Below are 25,961 nucleotides of genomic sequence, written 5' to 3' on the forward strand. Positions count from 1 at the left end.
TTTACATCTGCCAGACAGGTTGCTGACGTCGTCAAGCTTCGTTTGAGTCTGCGCGTCAGAAACGGAAGTGCTAAAAAACGCTAAAACTGGGCTTCATTTGTCTCAGTTGAGTTCCAATGGGGTCGCTGTGTCCATTTCTTTTACTGTCTATGGTTCGGAGTGGGTTCGCGAGTCATTTGAGTCAGTTTGGGGATCGCAAATCATTAGAATCAGTTCGGGAGTTCGGAGTGGCTTCGCAAATCATTTGAATCAATTCGAGAGTTCGGAGCGGGTTCGCGAATCATTTGAGTCAGTTCGGGAGTTCGGAGTGGGATCGCCAATCATTTGAATCAGTTCGCGAGTTCGTACCGGGTTCGCGAATCATTTGAGTCAGTTCGGGAGTTCAAAGCAGGTTCGCGAATCATTTGAATCAGTTTGGGGATCGCAAATCAGTTGAATCAGTTCGGGAGTTCGGAGCGGGATCGCGAATCATTTGAGTCAGTTTGAGTGTTCGGAGCGGGATCACGAATCATTTGAGTCAGTTCGGAACGGGTTCGCGAATCATTGAGTCAGTTTGGGGATCGCAAATCATGAATCATTTCGGGAGTTCGGATCGGGATCAGAATCACGAAAGATTCGCGCTCGTTAATTTATATATAAATATATAAAAGTGGTAAAAACTCAAATTTTCAGATAGCCCAGATCTAGTCAACACTATTTTTTCGTGGCCTAAATCCCTGAATTTGCAATACATTTGAATAAAAAAGTTATTTAAAAAGGCAAAAAATTTAATTTTTAGCTTTCCAAATACCCACACAAGTTCAAACTTAAAACTGGTTTAAAGAGGCTGTGTGAAAATTAACAATGTTAAAGTTTTAGCTAAAAAAAACTGAGCAATTACACAAAACCAGGACTTCCAATCAGGAATTTCTCAAAGGAAAAATTAAATGTACTATAAAAAGAAATGCATTCAAAAATATATTTCTACCTCAGAATCTCCTAAAATATTCCCAAATAAAAGTCAAACCATGTTTAAAATGTTTATAATTTTTTATTGTTCATATTAGGAGAAACAGTTACGTCAAAATGAATGAATGTTGATCTATACAGCAAAGTCATCTTAAAGAGCAGTTAATATCAGAAGTGACAGAAGTAACATTAATAATAATATTGAGAACCGTGTTATTTTCCAAAGACATATATGGATACATCAAGTTTATATGTGGAGGATCAGCCAATCACTTGGCTGCTTACTGGAGACAGATTTCATCATGTAGGTCAGGGATGGGATGGTTTAGCAATATGTTAACATCCCATACTCTGATCTCTAATGTTGCCTTTAATACATTTAAAAAAAATCACATTTCAGCTGGACCAGAAAGATAGTCCTTCCCTTTTTGAATGAACATGTTATCGCTCTCTATATACACACACACACACACACACGGACACACACACACACACACACGTGCGCGCGCACACAGAGTAACTCCCAATGGATAATGATGATAATAATAAATGCATAAAAAACAAAGTTAATATAATAACTGGTATTATTAAAGGTTTTAAAAAAACTCTACTAAATAGTACCTGGTAACCAAATCGTTGTCTATGCTTTTTCCCTCCGGAAAAAAAGACTCTTTGTGGGGAGAAAATATAAAACAACTAAACTCTTCAAAAAAAGACAACTTTATAAATGTTTTCACACATTCTCATCTTTAAATGTTCTCTTACATGCTCTTTCAACCAACCCTTCGTACACTCAAACACATACAAACACAAGGACAATAGAAAAATACATGTGATAAATGGCTAAAAAGTCATGACGAAAACTGAAACGATGAATAAAAAAGTTCATTTAAGTGCCATCTCCCATAAACCATTAGCTTCTGTTTATCCTTCTCCCCCTTTAGTGCAGTCTTAGCCACCTCTCGGTCTCGGCTGATAGTGACAAACCTCTTGCACATTTGCTAGAAATGTCAATCAGCAGGCCTGCAAAGCAGTGTCATAAAAGGCATTTAAACTTCATAAGTCATACAGATCAGTAATTTAACTTGATTTGGGTGAATTATTACTATAAACCTGCTGTACTTGCATTTCTGTAGAATTCATTTGGTGGAGTTTTTGCATATTTTCTTGTTTACTAGCGTTTGTAACATTATCAATTAGAAAATAATTCAGCTTGCTGGATTTAAAAGCATGTGCTAGTCTCCGTTAGCTGGCATTCGTAACCTTTATCTTTATCACCCATTAAGCTAGTGTCCTTTTCAGTCAATCTCACACAATCCCTGCAACATAATTAACCTTTGTTTTCGTTCCTCTTAGAAGTGATGTAAAAATGTGCCATGTACAGAAAAAAAAAAAAAATCACTAATGTAAAATAAATTAGAAAATCCTTTCTCCACTGATGGTGCTTCGTTATTTTCTTTGTAATTCTGAAATTGAATCATTAAAAATTATCATGCAAATCAATTACTAATACAATGTAAATCAATGGCTACTAGCAAATGTCTGGTGACATTTTTTAAAATATCTACTTTGGTGTTCAACAAAAAGGTTTTGGAACAACTTGAGGGAGAATAAATGATGACAATAGTTTCATTTTTGGGTGAACTATCCCTTTAACAACCTTGTAGCTCACAGTTGCGCTGTCTTAAACAAAAAGCATTTATCAAAAATCAATTCTCATATGAAGAACACAAATGGGATTTTTACCTCCATAACCCGACTGGGGCACTCTAAAGTTGAAAAAGGAACAGCACTGGGGCTGGGAATTGTATATTTCAATAGCTTCTAACTGAAAATGGCCACTATGAAAGTTTAAGGCCTTTTTTGTGACACTGCAGAGTAAGTCTAAAGAAAGACAACTCATAAGAGTTCATGCGCTCCTCTCCTTCATCTCTCCTTTTCTCCTTAATTTGCAAACCTGCCCTTTCCTCCTGCCAGTTTGGAAATCTTCATCTGTCCCAAGGCAGTGTTTTATTTCCTTCCCTATTCATGGTCCATTTCTCCTCATCCCTCCTCCTCGCTCTCGTTCTCCTCAAGTTCCTCTACGAGTTCATGTGCTCCACCTGGATGGCAGAGGTGGAGACGGTGAGGCAGAGGTCTTTGTGGGCCGTCAGGTCGGCCACAGTGACTGGTTTGTACTGGATCTCTCCAGCCGACACGGTCTTGTACTGATGCAGGTCGAAAGGGCAGGGTATTCCCTCTGTAACAGAGTAACTGGTTGGTGGTGCGGGGTTGGGCCGGTTCTGTGCTTGCGCCACGGCAGCTCCGGCCCCCCTTCCTCGCCCGCGACCCCTGCCACTTCCTGCGCCCGAGGGCTGAGCCGGATTGTGGCCCTGCTGGGATTGCTGGGCAGCCACTGCAGCTGCTACCGTCAGAGCATCTGGGTTGTGTTTTCTCATGTGTTTCATCAGGTACGTCTCCTAGAACAGTAACACAAACAGAAAAACGTGTCAAAAGTAGATCTGCCTGATGAATCGTATTTCAATGCCGATTTCTCTCAAATTTTTTAAACAAAATTGCCTGCAACAATTCTGATAAAATTGATTGGATGTCATGATTAAACGCGAGCTGGTTGAAAATCAATTCAAATAAGTGACGCTTCAAATCGGTTGAGAAGCTTAACAAATCGATATTCAATTAGGGGTAGGAGTTTATATGAATGTATGTAATGAGGTGAACTTACTGTCTTTAGAAAAGTTTAGATTAACCCCTAATTAATTTAGTTATTATACCAAATTTTTTTGTTAGACTTGATATATTTGTTATAAATCTGTTAGATACTCAATGATTTGTATGCTTCCTCCCATACACCTAAATACAATGACGCACACACAAACACATAACATAACTAACACTTACAAAAATACACATACAAGAGTTATCAGAATAATTTTTAAATTTTAGCTATCAGTTTCTATGTTTGTTTGTCCAAGTGTTTGTATTTGGCACTTGTAATCATTATCACATTCTTTACTAGCATAATACAAAAAAAAAAAAAAAAAAAAGTTCAGATGGTATTTTTCCTTTGCATCTTGCCACTGTATAACGCATATTAAAGTTAATAATTGCAGCACTGCTTTGTTTACAGCGGAAACCAAGGAAACGCTTAAAGCGCCACCTGCTGGCAGAGAGTGAATCTGCATCTCCTTCAGCTCTTCAGCTGTTTCTGTTTCATGCAGATATTTATGTATAGTTTCACAAAACTGAAGTCAAATAATAAATTTTTTGCTTTAAATTTCAAAACTATACATTATAATTTAGATTAAAACCTGTTCATGTTGCATCTATGCAACATCTTTGTTAAAATGCAGTGATTGGAAAGAGCACAGACAAAGCTTATTTTATTTATATGAAGAGATTTATTTTATTTGTGTTATTTATTTGATTTGGGGATCGTTTTAAAATTTCTAAGTTAATTTGTTGTTTTTATTAAAATGTTGTTATTTAGCAGACACTTTTATCCCAAGCGACTTACAAATGAGGACAACAGAAGCAATCAAAACCGACAAAAGAGCAATAATATGCAAGTGCTATATCAGTATATTATTATTGGTGTTATATTTAAATTTCACAATGTCCAAGCAAATGTCCAAGAAATAATAAAAGGACACATTTAATTTATCATTTGTCTTAAATCTCATTTTGTAAAAACAAAAAAAAGAATTGCGAATGGAATTGTGAAATCAAAATCATGAATTAAATCAAATCGTGAGTTGAGAGAATGGCTACATCCCTGTAATTTTAGGTTAATAAGAACAATGACAAGAAAGAGGATCCAGGATTGAGGTATCGTGGGTGGGATCTTACAGATGTGTAGGAGCGGTTGCAGAGGCCACAGGAGAAGAGTTTGGCGTGTTTAACCGTATGTGTCGACAAGTGAACCTCCAAGCTGGTTGCATCTGTGTAGCCACGGTTACAATTGTGACATTTGTATGGCTTATCCTTGTTGTGCTGTCTTCGATGAGACTGAGAAAAAACAAACAAATAAATGTCATGAGGGTGGCCCTGATTTTAATGTTAACATGAAATATACAAGCAGATTTATGGAGACTAAAATATGTATACTGGTCCGAATAAATAAATAACATGTACAAAAATGTATTTGACTATGATTTATGCAATTACAGTAAAATAAAGTGTCAGTTTTGAATTGGAATCTTAAGGACTGTAATGCAAATGTAATGAAATTCTATAATTTGTGCCCAAATTATAAAATAATTTCAGATTTTACTTTTTTTGCAAAATTTGTTTACAGACTTTTTTAATGGCATAAATGCAGTCTAATATTTGGACACAACCGTTCAAAGGTTTGTGGTATTTTTCTTTTCGCCTTCTTTTAAAAAAAAAAAAAATATATATATATTTTAAAGAAATGAATGCTTTTATTCAACAAGGGCACATTAGATTGACCAAAAGTGACATAAAATACATTTAAAATGTTACAAAAGATTTAAATATATGCTGTTCTTTTGAACTTTCTATTCATCTAATAAGCTTTAAAAATACATCAGTTTCCACAAAAATATTAAACACCACAACATAAAATCAGCATATAAGAATGATTTCTGAAGGATCCTGTGACACTGAAGACTGGAGTAATGATACTGAAAATTAAGAATTGCATCACATAGATAAATGACAAACAATAAATATATAATATATTCATAACAGACATTAAAATAGAACACGGATTTAAATTTAAATAATATTCCACAATATTACTGTTCTGAATGTTTCTAATCAAATAAATGCAGCCTTGGTGAGCATTAGAGACTTCTATTCAAAACATTAACAAATCTTACAGACTCTTTGAACTTTTGAATAGTGTACATATGAAACAAAAATACTAAATATAATAGTTGGAAGAAGTAAAATACTAATCACTATATTTAGACAATTTCATATGAACATCTAGTTCCTACACTAATTCAAGTCTCACAAGCCACATGATATTTAATGTACAGTTCAGTAAATCAAGTTTAATATATTAATACGTTTTTTGTTTTATTAAAATCGACCAAAGAGTCATTAATTTCTAGACTGAAGTGGACTGGAAATGCATTTGCATACAGCCATCTTGAATAGTAATTGTGTGTTTTAGTACAGTGTTCAGTCTGCAATGAAACCAAAGGTCATGAAAATTCATTTTGTTACAGTATTTTACAAAAGCTCAAAGATTTTCCTGAACACCAGAGTTTCAATCACTTCTATAGAAAGCTGAAATGTGTGAAATCAGCTGAAGATGGTTACCTGGAGGTTGGATAGTTGGGTAAAAGCTTTCTCACAGCCGGGATGGGAACACTTGTATGGCCGATCGCCAGTATGAATCCTTCAAAACAAAACAGAAGCTTTTCATTAGAATACTTGATCTACATTTCAAAATCACAAGAGAATACATTCTGCAAGGTCTAAAATATGTTTGCAAAGACGATGAAGCAAAGAGGGAAAAGGGAGCAAGGAGAAGAATAAGACTTCTGTTGTATATGCTTCATTACTGATTCTGTCCGTCCATCTGTTACCTGTTATGCTGCTGTAAGTGGCTGAGCTGTCTGAAGGTTTTCTGGCAGTAGGAGCAGGTGTAGGGTTTGGCGCCGTTGTGGATGCGCATGTGCTGGGACAGGTAGCTGGAGTTGGCGAAGGATTTGGAGCAGTGAGGACACTTGTGTGGCTTGCCCTCGGTGTGGTTTCTAACAAGGGATGAAGGGAAGGGGATGAAAAGAGAGAGAAAAAAAACATTAAATCAAATATTGAATAAAAAAAATTTAATCATTAAACAAGTCCTACTTAGATCACATCATGATTGTATCAGAAAACATGTTATATGTTTCATGCTTTTAGCAATGTGACGGTGCTCTTTGTGGTGTCTGAGTGTGATAAAACGAGAACCACCACTCGCTTGGGGACGTTGTGAATGTCCGTAAAAGATGTTAAATGATGGCTCAGCCCGCAATAGCACTTATGTGCAAGTGCAATTTATTTACAGTGCCAAAAAATATACACAGTCCAACGGTGAAAAATATATATAGGTGAACAAAGTACCAAAGAAACAATAAACAGAAAAATAAAGAGGGAATAATCCAAATGAAAAAAGTCAATATACAGGTAAGTATCCACAATATACAGGCGTTACAAAAAGATCGCTTGAGGCACCACAGTTGCTCTCTCGCTCCGACTTGGTAAACAAGTGATAAGTTTTATTCTGGCCTGCCCTTATATAGGACAGACTCCACCCCCTTCAAATGGGACTTTTCAAACAGGTAATAACAGATGGTAAAAACCCCACTACTTCAGGCATTTCTACTTTTACACAATTAATTAATACTAAACACAAACTCAAAACACATAAACCAACAAATAAAACATTAAACACAAAAATACTACATTCAACTATTTAATTTATATACACGCAAAAAACAAGGTACCCCCTACTAATATAAAACAATGGTTTGGCTGGTTTCCGGTGCGCTGCGGCAGCGCGGCGCCGTCAGTGACGTCATAAGTGATCGCCGCTCTATCGCTCTGTTTGGCAGCGTCTCACACCGGAACACCGACCATCGCATGCCCAATTCAACATCACAAACACCGATTAGACAAGACGACATCAAACAACGTGCAGTGTGAGTGTGTGAAATGTCCGGGGTTATGAATATTGACGGATGTGGAGGGGAAGATGAAATAATGTCCAACACATATGTGCCATCGGGAGTGCGTGTGCACCCGCGCTGCCGACGGCGGAACACCAGGAGGGAAATGAGCGTGAGTTATTACAAAGGTAAGTATTTCTGCTTAAGTGTAGGTGTGTGCGTGTGTGTGCCAGTGTTGCCCAGCAGTGACAATTAGGTCAGCTTTGTCACATTACCTTCCCCCTCTCCAAGCGACGCACTGACTGGGAACCGGGACAGGTAGTCGGCGACCACATTTTGTTTGCCAGGTCGATGTCGTATCTTGAAGTTGTACGGTTGCAAGGACAGGTACCATCTTGTAACTCTGGCATTATGGTCTTTCATTGACTGGATCCAGGTCAATGCTCTGTGGTCAGTTTCCAGATCGAATTCTCGTCCAAGGAGGTAGTACTGTAAGCTGTCAAGGGCCCACTTGATGGCAAGACATTCCTTCTCTATCGTAGAGTATCGGGTTTCCCTGGGCAACAGCTTGCGACTAAGGTAAACAACTGGCTTTTCTTCTCCTGAACTTCCTTGTGCCAACACTGCACCAATTCCTGTAGCTGAAGCATCCACTTGTACAAGGAACCGTTTTGAGAAATTTGGACTCTGTAGGACTGGGCTGGAACACATCTTTTCTTTCAGAGTGTTAAATGCTGTCTCACAATCCTCAGACCAAGGAACTGGATTGCTCACTGACTTACTCAGTAAGTCCGTCAAGGGTACTGCAATTGAGGCAAAGTTTGGCACAAATCTTCTGTACCAGCCCACTAACCCTAGGAAAGACCTCACCTCCTTCTTTGTTCTGGGTCTTGGGCTCCGCCGAATTGCCTCCACCTTGTCCACCTGTGGTCGCAGCTGGCCATTGCCTAGGTGGTATCCAAGGTATCCAGCTTCTTGACGCGCCCACTCACATTTATTTACATTCAGTGTCAACCCAGCTGCTTGTATCTTCTCCAAGGTTTGTCGCACATGCTGAAGATGCTCAGGCCAGGAGTTACTGTGGATCACCACATCGTCCAAATAAGCAGCAGACCATTCCTCGCAGCCCTGGAGGACTCGATCCATTAACCTCTGGAATGTGGCAGGTGCCCCATGCAGGCCAAACGGAAGGACAGTAAACTGGTATAACCCCAGTGGGGTCCGGAACGCTGTATATGGTCTGGAGGCTGGATCGAGGGGCACCTGCCAGTAGCCCTTGCACAGATCCAAGGTGGTGATAAACTGAGCCTGTCCAATTTTCTCCAACAAATCATCCACTCGTGGCATTGGGTAGGCATCAAACTTTGATTGCGCATTCAGCCTGCGAAAGTCGATGCAGACACGCAGTGTCCCATCCTTCTTTGGTACGATGACCATGGGACTACTCCATTCACTCACCGAGGGCTCTATTACTCCTAGTTCCTTCATCATCTTGATCTCTTCCTTTAGAGGTTCCACCAACCTTTCAGGAACACGGTAAGGCCGCTGTCTTGAGGGTGCTGGGTCTGTCAGGTGTATGAAAAAACAAGGTACCCCCTACTAATATAAAACAATGGTTTGGCTGGTTTCCGGTGCGCTGCGGCAGCGCGGCGCCGTCAGTGACGTCATAAGTGATCGCCGCTCTATCGCTCTGTTTGGCAGCGTCTCACACCGGAACACCGACCATCGCATGCCCAATTCAACATCACAAACACCGATTAGACAAGACGACATCAAACAACGTGCAGTGTGAGTGTGTGAAATGTCCGGGGTTATGAATATTGACGGATGTGGAGGGGAAGATGAAATAATGTCCAACACATATGTGCCATCGGGAGTGCGTGTGCACCCGCGCTGCCGACGGCGGAACACCAGGAGGGAAATGAGCGTGAGTTATTACAAAGGTAAGTATTTCTGCTTAAGTGTAGGTGTGTGCGTGTGTGTGCCAGTGTTGCCCAGCAGTGACAATTAGGTCAGCTTTGTCACACTGAGTTATGAAACGCAGCACACAAAAATAAAAGGCACTTCATCTTATCCTCTCTCTCTCATCGGCTTCCTTTCGCCTCCCTAACTATCAGGTTATATCAAACTATACCAGAGCCTTTAAACCAGACATGAAGAAGATAAACAGAGTGAGACATAATTCAATTAAAGACTCATTCTTGTCCAACAGCATAAAAATGAGATGGAAACCAGAGGAAGAGGACATGAAACGCCAGATAATACAGAGAAGAAGCACAGATAATTCAGAAGCAAATGGAGAAAAAACTACAAGCTTTAAAGCCTTCCAGCCTGCTAGGATTTCATTAAAGTGTCAAAATTATAGTCTTTGCTAATTATTATCATCACAGTAGTTCATAAACTGTAGTTGAAAAATAACAACTTGGTTACATGCTCATGTGATGCTGCTTTGCTATGTGGTCATGAAAACGTATCGTTTGCACGTTTTTAATTACTGCAGTATAAAAACAAGTGAGTTTAAGCCATTGAAACTTATTTTGCTTTATGCACATGCTGTCTTTGTAAGTATCCCCATGAACACAGTTATTCAGGTCTTAAGTGAAAGCAAACAGCTGAGAAAGAAAACGTGTGTAGCAGTGACAGCAGTCTAATATTCCTGCTGTCTGCCATTTATGTTAATCAAACAACAAAAACGAGAAGATCTCTCACTGCTCGACTAAATCACTTTTGTAACTTCAATAAGAAATATATATTTAATTTACACAAAAAAGAATATGCAGTGTTTTATACATTTGATGCATGTAGCATTTCTTATTTATTTGTTCTACCATAATTTTTTGTTTGTTGCCTGTAATTATTTTCTTATTCTTTTTATCAGTGACTGTTTACTTGTCTTCAGTGAGCTTGAGTTTTTAAATATATATATATATATATATATATATATATATATATATATATATATATATATATATTTAAGCTAGTAAAATAATAAATAAATACAATAAAACTTATTTTATCTAAAGATTTAATGTAGAAAAGTAACAATATTTTAAAAGAAACTATAGTATCTATTCAAAATCAACAACGCTGCCCACACTTAGCACATATATAGAGTAAAAGATTGATTTTAAGATTTTTTTGAATAAAATGAAGATTGATTGAGTATTTGGAAATAATATCTTATGCAATCCACAAGAGAAAGCAGATTTAAAACTTTATATAAAATGCTTTGCAAAATTATAATGGCAACAGAAATGCCGAAAGGACATTGACAAACCTAAAGGGCACCAAAAGAATTAAATGAAACAAAAGAAAGTTAGATATTGTGGAGTGAAATAAGGCAAAAAGAGCAGTGATGAGATTAGCAAAGGGCTGGGTGATATGGAAAAAAATTTATCACAATTTTCTTTTATTTTTGTATGAATATAATTTAATCATAATTCTTTGTCATGTTGGTTTTAATATTTTGCAAGTTGTCGGATCATTACAACCAAACTAATTTCCCTATTGTAAAGTCAAAGCCTTTCAAGCTAACAAAAATAAAGAATATAAAAATCTTAGTTCTTAAAAGAATGAAAAAATGCAAATTATAACTGAACATAATATACAAATAAAACAAACAGTACTTTATTTTCAGGTACAATGTGTATTTAGCAGGATCATTCAAGAAATTGAAATTTTTGAAATTCTTCAATTTCTTCAGTCAGGAGCAGTGAGGGATTTTTCTCTTTGTGTTTGGTTGTTTTATTAACCTTAAAGGAAGCGGTTTTAAACCTGAATGAGTTTCCTTCTTCTTCTGAACATAAATGCTATTTTGGGGGGATTTTAACTAAAATAATAAATAAAAAGAAAACAGATAGAATAAAACAATAAAAGAATAGAGCAAGCTAGTGTTAGAGGTCTTTACACATACACACACACACACATATACAATTGCATAATAAATGAAAAGAAAATAGAATACAAAAAGATTAAAAAGGTAGTTAGATTTTTTTAAAGAATAGAATTATAATAGTGAGTGTTAAAGTTAGAGGGTCAAATAAAGATGGAAGAGATGTGTTTTAAGCTGATTCTTGAAGATGGCTAAGGACTCAGCTGCTCGGATTGAGTTGGGGAGTTCATTCCACCAGAAGGGAACATTTAATTTAAAAGTCCGTAAAAGTGACTTTGTGCTTCTTTGGGATGGCACAATCAAGCGACGTTCACTTGCAGAATGCAAGCTTCTAGAGGGCACATAAGTCTGAAGTAACAAATTTAGGTAAATGGGTGCAGAGCCAGTGGTAGTTTTGTAAGCAAACACCAATGTCTTGAATTTTATGCGAGCAGCTATTGGAAGCCAGTGCAAATTGACAAACAGAGGTGTGACGTGTATTCTTTTTGGCTCATTAAAAATTAATCTTGCTGCCGTGTTCTGAATTAATTGTAAAGGTTTGATAGAATTGGCTGGAAGACCTGCCAAGAGGGCATTGCAATAGTCCAGCCTGGACAGAACAAGAGCTTGCACAAGGAGTTGTGCAGCATGTTCCGAAAGAAAGGGCTTGATCTTCTTGATGTTGAATAAAGCAAATCTGCAGGATCGGACAGTTTTAGAAATGTGGTCTGATCATGAAAGTCAGCTGATCATCAATCATAACTCCAAGGCTTCTAGCTGTTTTTGAAGGAGTTATGGTTGATGTGCCTAACTTGATGGTGAAATTGTGATGGAACGATGGGCTTGCTGGAATCACAAGCAGTTCTGTCTTGGCAAGGTTGAGTTGAAGGTGATGGTCCATCATCCAGGAAGAAATGTCAGTTAGACAAGCTGAGATGCGAATAGCTACCGTCGGATCATCAGGGTGGAATGAGAGGTAGAGTTGAGTGTCATCAGCATAACAGTGGTATGAAAAGCCATGTTTTTGAATGACAGAACCTAATGATGCCATGTAGACAGTGAAGAGAAGTGGTCCAAGAACTGAGCCCTGAGGCACCCCAGTAGTTAGATGTTGAGACTTGGACACCTCACCTCTCCAAGATACTTTGAAGGACCTATCTGATAGGTAAGACTCAAACCATTGAAGTAGGTAGGTAGTAGATAGTAGGTTTAGTAGTGCATCCTTGAGGTAAGTCGCACACACACACACACACACACACATATATATGTACCGTGTATGCTGTTGTAGATGGCTGAGCTGCCTGAAGGTTTTCTGGCAGTAGGAGCAGGTGTAGGGTTTGGCGCCACTGTGGATGCGGATGTGTTGCGCCAGATAGCTGGAGTTGGCAAAGGATTTGGAGCAGTGAGGACACTTGTGTGGCTTCGCCTCCGTGTGTGACTTGGCATGAATCTGCATGTCTGATTTGCTGAAGAACGTCACCGCACACATCCGACACCTACAGAGAAAAATCAGCATGTGCATTTGCAATTTAAATACACCCAAAAGGGTCGTCTTAAAAACACTTTTGAGAACTTATACTGGAAAATGTATCAGAATGTAGCTCATGAATTCCATTTGCATGAATTTATCGTATTTATAGATGCTACCTTACAAGCTGATGCAAAATAAAGTGATCTTTTTGTTAGGTTGCAGAAATTAGGGCTGCACTATTATGACAAAAATCATGACTGTTGATTATTTCCGAGAAAATGTAATTGCGATTATTAATCATGATTATCACAATTGACATTGAATGATGTTTATGCCATTGTTTGATGCAACAGCATGCCGTACTTTTATATGAAAATAAAAAACAAGCTGACTAACAGAGAAAAGTTTAGTGCTTTTCTATAGCATTAAGCCTCAAATGTAAACTATACATCATATTGGTTTCTTCTTTAAATTAGGTCTCTAAAAAGGTAAAATTATGAATGGTATTATAATGTTATACCAAAATTAAAATTAAAATTAAAAAACCCTTAAGATAATGTAAAAAGAAAAAAAATGCATCTTAAGCAGGCAGAATAACATAAGTGGACTTTGAACTATTAATTGCTGCTTTGAATGATTACGTAATTGTGGCATCTGTAATTGCGATTAAGAAATTTGATTAATTGTGCAGCCCTAGCAGAAATGTCATGCAATTAGATTTTAACGTTAATAAAAGCACTAATACACATTCAAATAGAGTCAGTGTGTTCGTTTCAGTGCTTAATACACACTAAAGTCTCATGATCAAGAGTTAAATTAAAACCACTTAACATAAAAAACAAAACTTTTATTGATTCAAAAATAGATTAAACTGAATTTAATTGAACTTAAGAAATTGCAAATATGAAGAAAGAAAAAAAAGGCTATTTATTTAAATAATTCTGTTTACTAAAGCAATAATTGGCACCTGTAGGACTTGTTCCCATCTTTGCCTTGATGATCATCCTCATCATTGGAAAGGTCGTACGGGTCACTTGTGTTATGCTGTAAGAGCAAAACAAAAAAAACTGGTAAATTTTTACTTATGCATCAGTGAACAACTTAAGTAAAACGTAGAGAAGCATGTTTTGAGTATATTTTTTATAAATAATAAAGAAAAACGTTTTTCATTTCTGTCTACTTCTCATTAATTAAAGTTCTTTAAGAATTTCACCCCTTTTCTAAATTGACTCAAAGGCTAGTTTGGAAAATATCTTGAAAAAATGCTGCTGCTGATTACCAATAAAGTCCTTATATTACCTTATATGACGGTGCTGAGTTCAAAAATTTAAACATTCAATCATATAATTTTTTTTTCACAAAATAAAAAGTAATATTTTCAAATATATGTATTAACTCCAATGCCCTTCAAATGTTGGCACATTTCAAAAGTTCTGTAATTTAATGAGAAACAGAAGTATTCAAAATGTCTCATTTCATATACAATATGCAAAGGAATGGAAAGATATCCACAAATACTCCATTAAATATCAATGACCTTTACATAAACACAAGTTTATGAATAAATAAGCTTTTTTTTGTTTTCTTTCACCAAATCTGTAATATCAGGGCATGACAATAAGGATTGTCCAATGACCCGGCGCCAGCGTGAAAGACGTTCGGGACAGTTAACAGATTTGTCACTCGGGCGATTGAGTCACTGCTGCATCGTCCCAACGATTTATCATTTGCACATGTTTTAAAGCCTTGCCAATGTAAACAATCAAGCAATTTTAAAGCATTCAAGCGCAAGACGACACATAAGACACCTACATTGAGTTGAATTATGTCTTTAAGTAAAGAGTTGAGAAAGAAATCACATGTATATCATTATGTTTGATCCATGCATTGACTCTAAATTTAACGTGCCCAATTAACCAACTGCTGTCTGTCAAAAAATAAAAAATTTAATTTTTTATCTTTGTTCTGTTTATTAATTAATTAGTGCTATTGCTTGTGATCTGTTAATCTGTTCTTATTTACTGAATGTTCGCTTATCTTTAATAGTTAATGTTCAAAACTTTTTATTTGTTAGGCTAGTAGTTATTGCTGTGGTATTGAAATTGGAATAGAGAATTGTAAAATTTAACTGGTATTTAAAAGGTATTTAAGTGATAATACAAGACTTCTTCACCTTACAATTGGTTGCAAATGGCTAAAATGCTACGAAATGCATCATATTTTGAGAGAAAATGTGACGTGCTTGCACAAAAGTTTTTGGAATCATCTCCCCCAAATTATTAAGAAACAAGTAATGGACTCCATTTAGCAAATCTGATGCAGGGTGGTGCATCAGGGTGGTGGTGTTATATAAACAATGACTTATGTGTATAAAGGTAAAATTATGATGTCTCACCTGTCCCCCCGCGGCCAGGTGTGCAAGAATCAGCGCATCACTTCCTGTGGCAAGTGCGTGGGCAGAAACCGGACCTGCCCTCGGCATCATGGACTTTTTCTTTCTGCCCCGCTTTGAGGGAAGCGGCATGACTACAGCAGGTGGAACACTGCCATCTTCTTTCTTGTCTGTTCGTGTCAGTCGGGCAAAAAAAAAAAGTTTTATAAACTTGAGACAGTGAAGGTCATTATTGTTATTTTCAAAAAAATGTCTGAAATGTAAAGGTCTGACATTAAATCCTTCACACTGATATTAACTCAATTATTTAGTAAACATTTTGTGTCAATTTCAATAAAATGAACATAAATGTGCACTAAGACCTAATCATGCATTTGTAAAGTTGTAATGTCCCAGTTTTAAAGGTGCTGTATATATTGACAGCTAGTGGTTGAAATGGACATTGCAGTCCGAATTCGGTTCTCCCTCCCTTTCTTCCACAGACTCACGTGGGTTGCCAGATTGAGGGCACACAACAGGAATGAGCGCAAATGACAATAAATGGTGACGAGCCTCACATTGTTAAATGATTAGTCGATTTACCCATGTTTTAACACGCTTCTGATCATAGAGATTTTTAGAAGGATGTCGAGGTTTTTTAGGTTGGGTAGAATCTGTGATTTCTGATTCAGACCGTTTGCTAGCTTTCATGGCTGCTATACGCTGTTTTTCTTCAACTGGCAACCCGGGGTGTGGAAATACTATTAGTTAAGTTGGAAGTGGGCTGAATCACATACCAACAAGGAACACACATTTCAGTGTTGAATAACTGGCTCCAGCATTGTTTTTCAAAGAAAATGGTATGTGATCTTGACATGCTTCTTAAATATATGCATATTAAACACATTATATAACATATTAAGGTATTTAAATACTTCTGTACAGTCAATAAATACATAAATACATACATACAGCATCTTTAAAAGTCTATCTTGGCAAACCATTGTGGTCTCCAAAACCAATAATCTTATATGTCTGACCAGAGCGTAAAGTCAAATGAGTCTATTATATGAAATAATGTTAAATTAAAAAATATCCAAAATCTAATCAAAGCAAAAATTGGTGGATGGCATGCCGGGTCAACAGCCACCAAATTTCTAATCTTGCAGTTAATAAAATGTTATTTCACTTTAGTGATGTGAGTGTGATTGACTGCAGGTTTCTGTTAGAGATGTACATGTGCTATTATACTTACAGTGGCTGTGGAGATAGAGGGAAGGGGGCCGGACAGCCTCTGACAGAAAAGAGCAGAACATACTCAACATATAGAGCTCGCTGTCCCTCTCTCTATTCATCCATCATCCATCCCTTCTCACTACCTCCCAGTCACTCTCACTTTCACTTCCTACAGCTTATCTGGCTGTCACACTGACTGAGTAAGCAAACATACGTGTGTGTGTCTGGTGCAGTTAAAGTGACATGAAAACAATTAGGAGAAGAATCAGTAGCGTGCAATGTGTGGCATATTATCTGTTATTAAATAAGAAGGAAATGCTCAATCAAGCACATGTTTTAAATAGAATTATTGAGAACAACATGAATCATTTGTGACTATGAAATGCTAACATAACTGTTCCTATATACTGTGAAAAATGGTGAGCTATGAACTTTGCATAATAGCAGGAACATCGATTAAATAAGTGTGTGTGTGTAAGAAAACTGTGAATTTGTAACAAAGCATGTTTTTTTGGCTGAAGTGGATGTTACACATTTATTCAGCAAGGACACATTAAATTGATCAGAAAGCACAGTAAAGACATTTACAAAAAGATTTCAATGTCAAAAAAATGCGGTTTTTAAACTTTCTATTCATCAAAGAAATTGGTTTCCATAAAAATATTTAACTGTTTTCAACATTGATAACAATAAATATTTCTTGAGCAGCAAATCAGCATCAACAGATTTCTTAAAACTGGAGTAATGACGCAGAAAATTCAGCTTTGATCACAGGACTAAATTTACATTTTAAAATATAAAACAACATGTAACATAGTTTTTTTTTTAACTATATTTTTGATCAAATAACTGCAGATTTGTTAAGCAGAAGAGGCTTCTTTTAAAAACCTTATCTTACAAACTCTTGAATGGTCTTGTACCTGTGTGTAGACAGAGTAAAAATCTTTACCTGTGTTTGACGGGTGCAAAGCGGACACAATCATGGTTGTTGTGGGCGGTCCAGAAACAAAAGACTGAGAGGAGGCCGAAGGAGAGACCAGCGCCCCCTGAGGAGTCGTGATCACTAACCCCGCTGAGAGCCAGAGGACAAACACATCAGTCTGACCCATTCTGATAACCTCATTACATTAACATTTGATTTCATCAGCTATATGTGTGTGTAAATAAATGAATATCCTGGAACAAAAACAACGTCTTAAGTCAATGTGCTATATTTGTAGCAATAGCCAAAAATATTTTTGTCAAAATTATAGATTTTTCTTTTATGCCAAAAATCATTAGGATATTAAAGTGTGTGGGGGGGGGGGGTGAAATGCTCATTTTCACTCAATATCCTGTTAATCTTGAGTACCTATAGAGTAGTACTGCATCCTACATATCTCCAAAAAGTCTTTAGTTTTATTATATTCATAAGAGAAGAAATAGTCTGTGCCGATTTTTTTCGGAAAAACACGAGCCACTGGAGGCGTGACGAGTGGGCGGAGCTAAAGAATCACGAGCGCCAGTAGGCTTTTCCGTTGAGAGCGTTTGGAAGCTGTGACATTACCGTGAGGGAAAAAAAAAACATCATCCAAAACAAACCATGGCTAACAGTCAGATTCAGCCGTTTATTTATGATCCAGAATCAGATTCCGAGGCTGAAACTGAACGAGAGCAGCAGCAGCAACGACTCGCTCCGAGCGGGGCTCGAACCCGGGTCTCCGATGGGAGGCGGACGCACTAACAAGGAGGCAGAGACATTTTAAGCAGTTTTACTCACCGCCTGCGGCTCCAACACACGATCGTGACCCTTTTTCGTTGGGATGGCATCGTCCTTAAGAAATAAACGATACGCAAATCCGTCGTCAAACTGGGCCTCGTTTGTAAAACAAGCATTTTCGAAATGCAGGGAACAAACAAAAACACTTGCACAACTCCTTCGATGCTCTTTAAAAACAAACTCCGTCCACTAGTCCCTTAAGGTTTTTTTTTTTGGTAATCTGTGCTGTGCAGGGTTGTCTTGCCCTGGCAACCAAAAACACACTCCTTTTGTGACATTTCGCGACGCTCTCGCTCTAATCAGTGAATGTCTGTGCTCTCAGTGCTCTGCTATACGGGAGCGCGCGCTCTTCCGGCAGACGTGCCCTCAGGACCCATATAAGGAAATTCCGCTCCATCTAACGTCACACAGAGCCATACTCAAAAAAAACTTTCCGAAACTTGTGACAAACCGGAAGGAGTATTTTTGGAACAGAAATACTCCTTCAAACATACAACTTAATTTTTGAAACTTTGTCCATGTTTAGCATGGGAATCCAACTCTTTAACAGTGTAAAAAACTCAGTATGCATGAAATAGCATTTCACCCCCACTTTAAGTTAAGATCATGTTCCATTGAAGATCATTTATTTCTGGCTACTAATCATAGGTTTCTATACAAGTAGTGGTACTTTATGAATGGGTTGAGGCTGAGATTTAGCACATTTGAAGTGAAAGTACTATGTGTTGACAGTATTCCCTCATTTTTGGCCAAGATGGCTTTTGCATTAGAACTCTTCATATATACATAATTGATTTTTCAAAACCTTGAACACCCACCTGCCGTCATGATGCCAGTAGACGGGACGGGCAACACCGTGATGTTCTGGGATGTGTGAGGTGGGTGCAGGTGTGATCCCAATCCAGTTATTTGCGCCCCTGATGTCCCGCCTCCTCCTCCTCCACCCTCCTGCTTCGGCAACCTCCCGATGGCTCCTGTGTCCATGGAGACTGAGCCTGGCACCGTCAGCACCGCGGTGGGGTAATGCGCCGCGGATGAGTGAGGAAAAGCAGTGCCCTTGTCTGGCCCCAGCTGCTCTTTCATCTTATTCAGAAACATGGCGTTCTCAATCTAAACTCGCAAGAGGGAATGAATGGAGAAAAACAAGGGAAAGAAGGGAAGGAGGAAACAGAAAAGGAGGATGGATTGAGAGATAAATGCAGATGGAGGATGAAGGGGAAGAAGGAGAGAGCAGCGAGGGAAGGGTTACTTTTTCTGGATGCTTTGCAGAGCTTCCAGTGTGTTACTTTCACATGGTTCAGTGCGAGGCTGGTGTTAGCCATCCCGGACTGGTATGCATGTTTGTTTGCTTTTTGGTTTACTAGATTGTGTTCTAAAAGCATGGCGTGTCTGTTAAAGACACAAGGATTTACTGTACAAGAGAGTCCAATAATAAGGTGTCTACCTGTCCTTGTACTGTTGGTACGGGAGACCAAAAGTATGATGAGTTGAAATGGGAATCTTCCATTATTTCTGCAATTGAAAAGCAACATATCTTGTAAAACACCCACTCTGCCTTTGGCAACACTTGGAAAATGATACCTCGCCTTTATGTTTCTCGTGTGGCCTGTAGGTTTATGCACTCACTTGGTCAAGACCGTATTAATTTTGGTATCCAAGCATCTTCCATAATGTAAAAAATAAGGACTTTTAAGGACTTTATTTCTCTTTAGGCAAAGGACTTAGAAGCAATTTTTGGTGGATGCTTGGCAAAGAGGCGTGTTGGGTTAGGAATCCTGGTGCATGCACGACCCAATGTGTAAAACATACCTGACATGAATAAAATTAAAATTAATGCATGCCAGCTCAGCCTGCACAATACCTCCCTCCAGGAAAAAACAGACTGAACCAGCCTAAGATGGATTGTGGTTCTCTCAGTTTAGCTAAGATGGTGCTCGGCCGGTTTAAATTGTCTGCCAACTAGTCCAGCAGAATGACCAAACAAAACCTCTCTTAAAGTTGCAATGAAATGGAAGTAGTGAGCAATCTTTTCTTCTGTATTGTAACACACATTGGAATAAGTGTTATTTCTGTGTCACTGATATATACCATTATATATTTTTTTTATTTCCTGTTTTCACTTGAATTTTTGTAAAAAGGGGTGGTTGACTGTTTTTTGTAGGCTTGATAGTGTAAGGGGTGCAGGCTAACATGTTAATGCTTTTTCACATAATTTACCTTTATTCTACACCGCTCTGTCTCTTCACCAATGAACACTGATAATTTCCTAATTTTATGAAGCCCCTCCTTCAGAAATACACAATGGGCTGAGATGGTTAGCTGGTCCACTGTTGTGATTTGCTAGATTTGCGCCTAGTGCGCGTCTATCAGCTCATATCAGCATGATATTTAATGCACATCTCGTCAGTAAAGTCTGTTGACTAAGCCTTTGAACACTGACAAGCTGCGCAAAACATGAGTTAAGGCTGCTCCTGCTTAAAAACCAGTTTAAAGATCCAATGTCATATAAAAGTTAGATTAATTGATGGCAGCCCTGAACCACCTGAGCCCTCAGTATTAAAGTAAACACTTGTGTGAATGCTTTTATGCCTCCTCTCAACAGCGTTAAACAGTGTGTAAAGACACTCAAATGCCATTTCAGAAGCGTTTCTGTGTCACCTTTGAAGTGCAAGTCCTGCAAATGTCACCAGAGAAAAGTCCATAATTTCCACATGAAGGGCCGATTTGACATTTTGATTAAACCTTACAAAGTAAAAAAAAAAAAATTGTATGTTTTTATTTTTGTGTTTTTTATATATATATATATATATATATATATATATATATATATATATATATATATATATATATATATATATATATATATATAAATAAATAAATAAAACACAAAACATGCAATGACTAATTGTCCACAATAAAATATAACACATGCATCAGTGTTTCCAACAGCCTTAAGGCCCTGTTGACAAAAGATATAGTTCTAAAAATGGTTCTCAATATTAAAGAATAGCAGAGTCCACACTACAACTATAAAGATAAAGGCATAAAGAAATGGTACGGTTGGAATCATTTTCAGAACTATTTTTTTTCCAGCTGATGAACAATACAAACATTGACATCCAATCAGAATCCATCCTGCTATAACGAGCTCGAGGATTTAAAGCGGCAGACGCACGTGCGCTCAATAAACAGACGATATCGTTTGCTGGTGTGGAGGCTAATATCGTTATCTTTGTAGTTATCTTTGTAGTTATCGTTCTTGGTGTGAACGGGGCTTTACACTCTATTTGTGGTTACACTTCCCCAGGGGGAATTCATAACTTCGATACGATATCGATATTCTATACCACGGGCAAAAATTACATAATTACAAAAACATAAAATTTTAGATTTTTATTGAAAGATGAATATATAACAAGGCTAGAACATGACGAAGACAATTAGTATAATAATATTAAATTATAATATTTAAAAAATTCTATTTTTACATTAACAGAAACAACTTGAGGAGGTAAAACACTGGAGAAAAACTAATTTCTTTAGAGAGAAGGTTTATTTTCCCTATTGTTTTACTCAAGATAGGGTGGTGTGAGCATTAGTGAGTGCACTCATGCAATGTATGTTTCATTCATACTCCTACAGAAACTCCAAATACATTTCACAGATGCAACAGGTCATTCCAGGAAATCCCTAAACACATCCAGCTATAGGCAATTTCAGCACCACATACAAAATAAAGGAAATTTCTTACAAAATAATTAATACGTTCTATCCTGCAAATCACTACATGAAGAAATTCAAAATCTCTTTGGGAACTGTCCATTTGCAAATAAATTTTGGCAAGATGTTTTAGGTTTCATTAGGAGTAAAATTTATAATGAATGTGCCCTGTTTTGGAAGGACGTAGTGCTGGGTTTTACAGAGTATGAACCGTCTAATAAAAAAAACAGTGTTATGTAGTGAATCTGGTTTTGCTGCTTACAAAACTCAACGTTCACAGATGCAAATAACCAAACTCCAGACCTCTCTCTTTTGTTTTCATGAAAGAAATTGAGCAATACCTTTCACTGATCCAGTTGTCTAAGAACAAAAAGACTGTTTTTACTCTAATGACATCTAAGAGTTCATCAAATAGTTTTTGTTTCTTCAGTGTGTATTGTATTAAATAATCACCAACTTTAATTTCTTTTTAATTTTGTTGTCATTGTCTTATATTTATTTGCTGATATTTGTATTAAATTTTTTTAGCATTAAAAAGAAGAAAATTCAGCTCTACACTGATGTAAGATTTTTACGATGGCGTTTTAGTGCTGTTGAAAATAAAAAATTATAAGATTACCAGATTACAGTTGTAATATTACGAGAATAAAGGCAAAATATTACAAGAATAAAGTTGAAATATTTCAATAATTTAAATTGTAGAAATTAAAGTTAGATTATTTTGAGAGAAGGCCTTTATTGAGCATGCAAATGTCCTGGATTTAGAGCACTGGGAGAAGTTGAAGGCCATCGGTATTGATTTGAATATTATTGTGTCCCAGCTTAAAGTCAAGAATATGATATTTATTAACAGAGTGAACAGGAAACACTCTTTATCATAACATCAGCTCACACACCTAATCGACATTCCATTGGGGGGTGCTGTAGCTCTCTTATTTAACGCTTTTTCTAATACACTACAACAGTGGTTCACAACCTTTTTCAACTCGTGGCCCACACAACCAAACACATATGTTTGCACGGCCCACTGTAAAAAAAACATTTACTGACCCTGCTATTGTTGGGTTAATAACTTAGCACTCAGAAGCTAAATTTTTAACCGTATTTATTGGATGTGATATGGACAAAAAAATAAATAATTTGCGATTTCTTTTATCAATTTTGCGATTTCACAGCTATGCTTTGAATTAATAAATGCATTCAGGATGAATTTGAAACAAATTTCCAAAAGAAAACCAATTAAAGTTATCAAAAAGTTGTAAAGTCTCTAGAACAGACATTAGTCAAAATATTCACTATAGTAAAGATGTAACAAAATTTATAAACTTATGGCAAAAATCTAAATAAATAAATCCCATGTGCATGTTTTTTTGCCATGCATTGTTCATAGAGCTCATTAATTGTAGTTATACATTATACAGGTTCACACCTACTCCGTCTGCAGTGTGTATACAGTATGTGTAAGCAGTTCAGAAGCAGCAGTGAGAGCGCGTTATTGTAACGCGAAACCTCATTCAAATAATGCGTGAGAGCGAATCCCTCGGATTGCACTCGGATTTCCTTTGCTCTGTCATAAAATCAGACGCGTTAAACCTGTCTCCTCTCACTCAAACTGTGTACTGTGCACTCACAACTCCCTCTATGCTCATGTGCTAGATATTAATTATTTTCGCACATTTTTATTTTACCGCGTGTGAACGCTCTGATCCTTTAACATGGGCTCAGAAAAAAGACGCATCACAGACAGTGTGTGAACCTTGAGTTACGTGCCCAGTCTGTTCTGTTCTAGCGCTAGGCATGTTGCATTCTGAAATTTACTGCGGGAGGTCAGGGCCACGGTAAAAATCATGCTATAAAGCGATTTAGAAATCGTGCACACTCAAATCGTGATTTTATGATTTTGATTAATCGCACAGCCCTAGAATGAACTGGCAATGAAAAGAAGTTAACAGTGACAGTTTAATATTTAATTTTTGTTAATTATATATATATATACCTGCAATACCACGGTGGCCCACAGGTTGAAAACCACTGCACTACAAATATAAGTGGGATTATAAGCAGAAATCATACCATGTGTCATAATCACGGGGACAGTATGCTTGGAAATAATATTTCATATCTTCCATTGCATCCGTTATTTGTAGTGCGCCAGCCACCCAATAGGAATAAGATTTGTGCTTTTGATAGACCTTCGTTTAATGTCTAGGCTCTTAAAACCAGTTTATAGCGAAACACAAATTATGTTTTACAATCTCTTTAATGATCAGATCGCTGTATTTATGTGAAACAATTCATTAAACTATTTTCTCTGTGAAAATTACAAATATGTGAAAATGTATTCTCGTAACATTTCGACTTTATTCACGAAAACATTTCGACTTTATTCACGAAAACATTGACTTTTTTTGGGCGGTCAGTGTAAATATTGTGACAGGACTCCACAAATAAATCACTGTAGCCTATGGGATACACTGATGCATTTAGGAAAGATATGGGGTGATTCTTTATTTCATGTAGACTCAGACCATCCTGACGAGACTGAGGAACCAGCAGACCAGTTTACACTGATTTAAGCTTTTCAGCAGGGCTAAACTAGTAGCATTTGGAAGAAGACAAAAAGGTTGTAAAAAAAAAGGCAAAATAAAAAAAATATAACATTTCCCTTTTTATATATATTTGATTTTCTTTCCAAATAACAATTGGTTGGCTTATGCAACAGCACCGCAGATCGTTCAGCTGTAAGACAGATGCAGGACTTGCATGGAGATTCTCGCTCGCTATAAATAGGCATCAAAACAAAAGCTTCGCAATCCTGCGCCAAACCTGTCTGCGACTTATGATCACAAGAAAACCAAAGCAAATGTGAAGACCTTACTCAAGTTCTGTGCACATCCCAGAGAACGTACGGTCTTTTATTTCGTATGCACGCCTAAATAAAACCAAGAGGGACAAAAAACGTCGCGTTTTTTATTCGTTTTGTAATGGTTGCACGCGTGTTTTGCTGCAATGACAGCTCACTTTGCATGTTGCTATCGAGTGGGAAAATGTTAAAAGCATAAGCATAAGGAAAGTTAGCTGGGAAGTCACAAAACCATCCATTCGTGATATCAGGACTTCCTCAACGAGCCTCCATTAAAATGTCAGCTTTTGTTATGCACGCAAAGAAAGAAGCTCTAACCAAAAGCTATGCAACATGTAAACTTCCGCCTGCAAACAATAATGTCCCTATGCCTCCATCCCTCTCTCAGTTAGTGTCGCTGAGAAAACAAAAAAGGAAGAAAAAAAAAACTCGAGGATAAAAAAAAAAAAAAAACAAGACAGAGAAAAAAAAAACGTCGACGCCAATGCGAGAGAGACGCAGCTTCATGCAGACTTCCGGCTGGCGAGACAGGGGGAGAAGCGCCCGCGTGAGTTGCTCAAATTTGGAGAAATAATTCACAATTGACTGATAACTCTGTGTTAATTACCGGTGCTGGCGATTCCCTTTCAACCCCCAGGGCTCCTCCGGGCCGGGACAGTTCGGAAACTTCGTCCAAATCCGCCCGAACCCCTTGGATTCACCGATTTTTTTTCCCTCAATTTTTTTCTATTTTTTTCCCTCGCGAAGGGCTACCCGACTCCGCTCGACTATACTTCCTGTGAATGAGGTCAAAATTACACCAAGCCTACCGCCAAAATCACTTCCGCCATGTGAGGTCATATAATTTCCGCAAAAAAATAAAAAAAAATAATAATTTAAATCATGGGTTCGTGTGCTTCTAATTAAACTTTTATAAGAATCACGATGTATTTGCATATTATGTATCTTAATTAATATAACCGGGTAATAAGAAACATCAACTTTATATGGAAATCCGTATGAAAGTGCCTTTTCAATGCTTGTACTGTACATTTAATAGTTGTTTTTATTTAACAGCTTTATATTTGTGTTACAACCTGTTGTTTTACCTATGTAAGTA

At 37.3% G+C, this 25,961-nt stretch overlaps 1 protein-coding gene across 3 annotated transcripts; it reads right to left on the reverse strand.

The window, feature by feature from the left end:
* Positions 1 to 1,010: 1,010 nt before the first annotated feature.
* znf384a (zinc finger protein 384 a) lies at positions 1,011 to 25,647 on the reverse strand. Of its 3 annotated transcripts, XM_026232541.1 has the most exons (12): positions 25,470 to 25,647; positions 19,724 to 19,791; positions 19,098 to 19,389; positions 17,470 to 17,592; positions 16,540 to 16,578; positions 15,309 to 15,475; positions 13,881 to 13,957; positions 12,714 to 12,938; positions 6,507 to 6,674; positions 6,238 to 6,316; positions 4,795 to 4,953; positions 1,011 to 3,407 (listed from the first exon to the last, which is right to left on the reverse strand). In XM_026232541.1, exons 2-12 carry the CDS (start codon positions 19,784 to 19,786, stop codon positions 3,030 to 3,032), a joined length of 1,770 nt encoding a protein of 589 aa, XP_026088326.1. In that variant the 5' UTR covers positions 19,787 to 19,791; positions 25,470 to 25,647; the 3' UTR covers positions 1,011 to 3,029. The 3 variants fall into 3 exon arrangements, with proteins under 3 accessions (XP_026088326.1, XP_026088327.1, XP_026088328.1); XM_026232542.1 differs by lacking the exon at positions 16,540 to 16,578; XM_026232543.1 differs by lacking the exon at positions 19,724 to 19,791 and having other exon boundaries at positions 25,470 to 25,645.
* Positions 25,648 to 25,961: the final 314 nt, after the last annotated feature.

The sequence above is a fragment of the Carassius auratus genome, chromosome 44 (genome assembly GCF_003368295.1).
Source record: "Carassius auratus strain Wakin chromosome 44, ASM336829v1, whole genome shotgun sequence".
Taxonomy (NCBI): domain Eukaryota; kingdom Metazoa; phylum Chordata; class Actinopteri; order Cypriniformes; family Cyprinidae; genus Carassius; species Carassius auratus.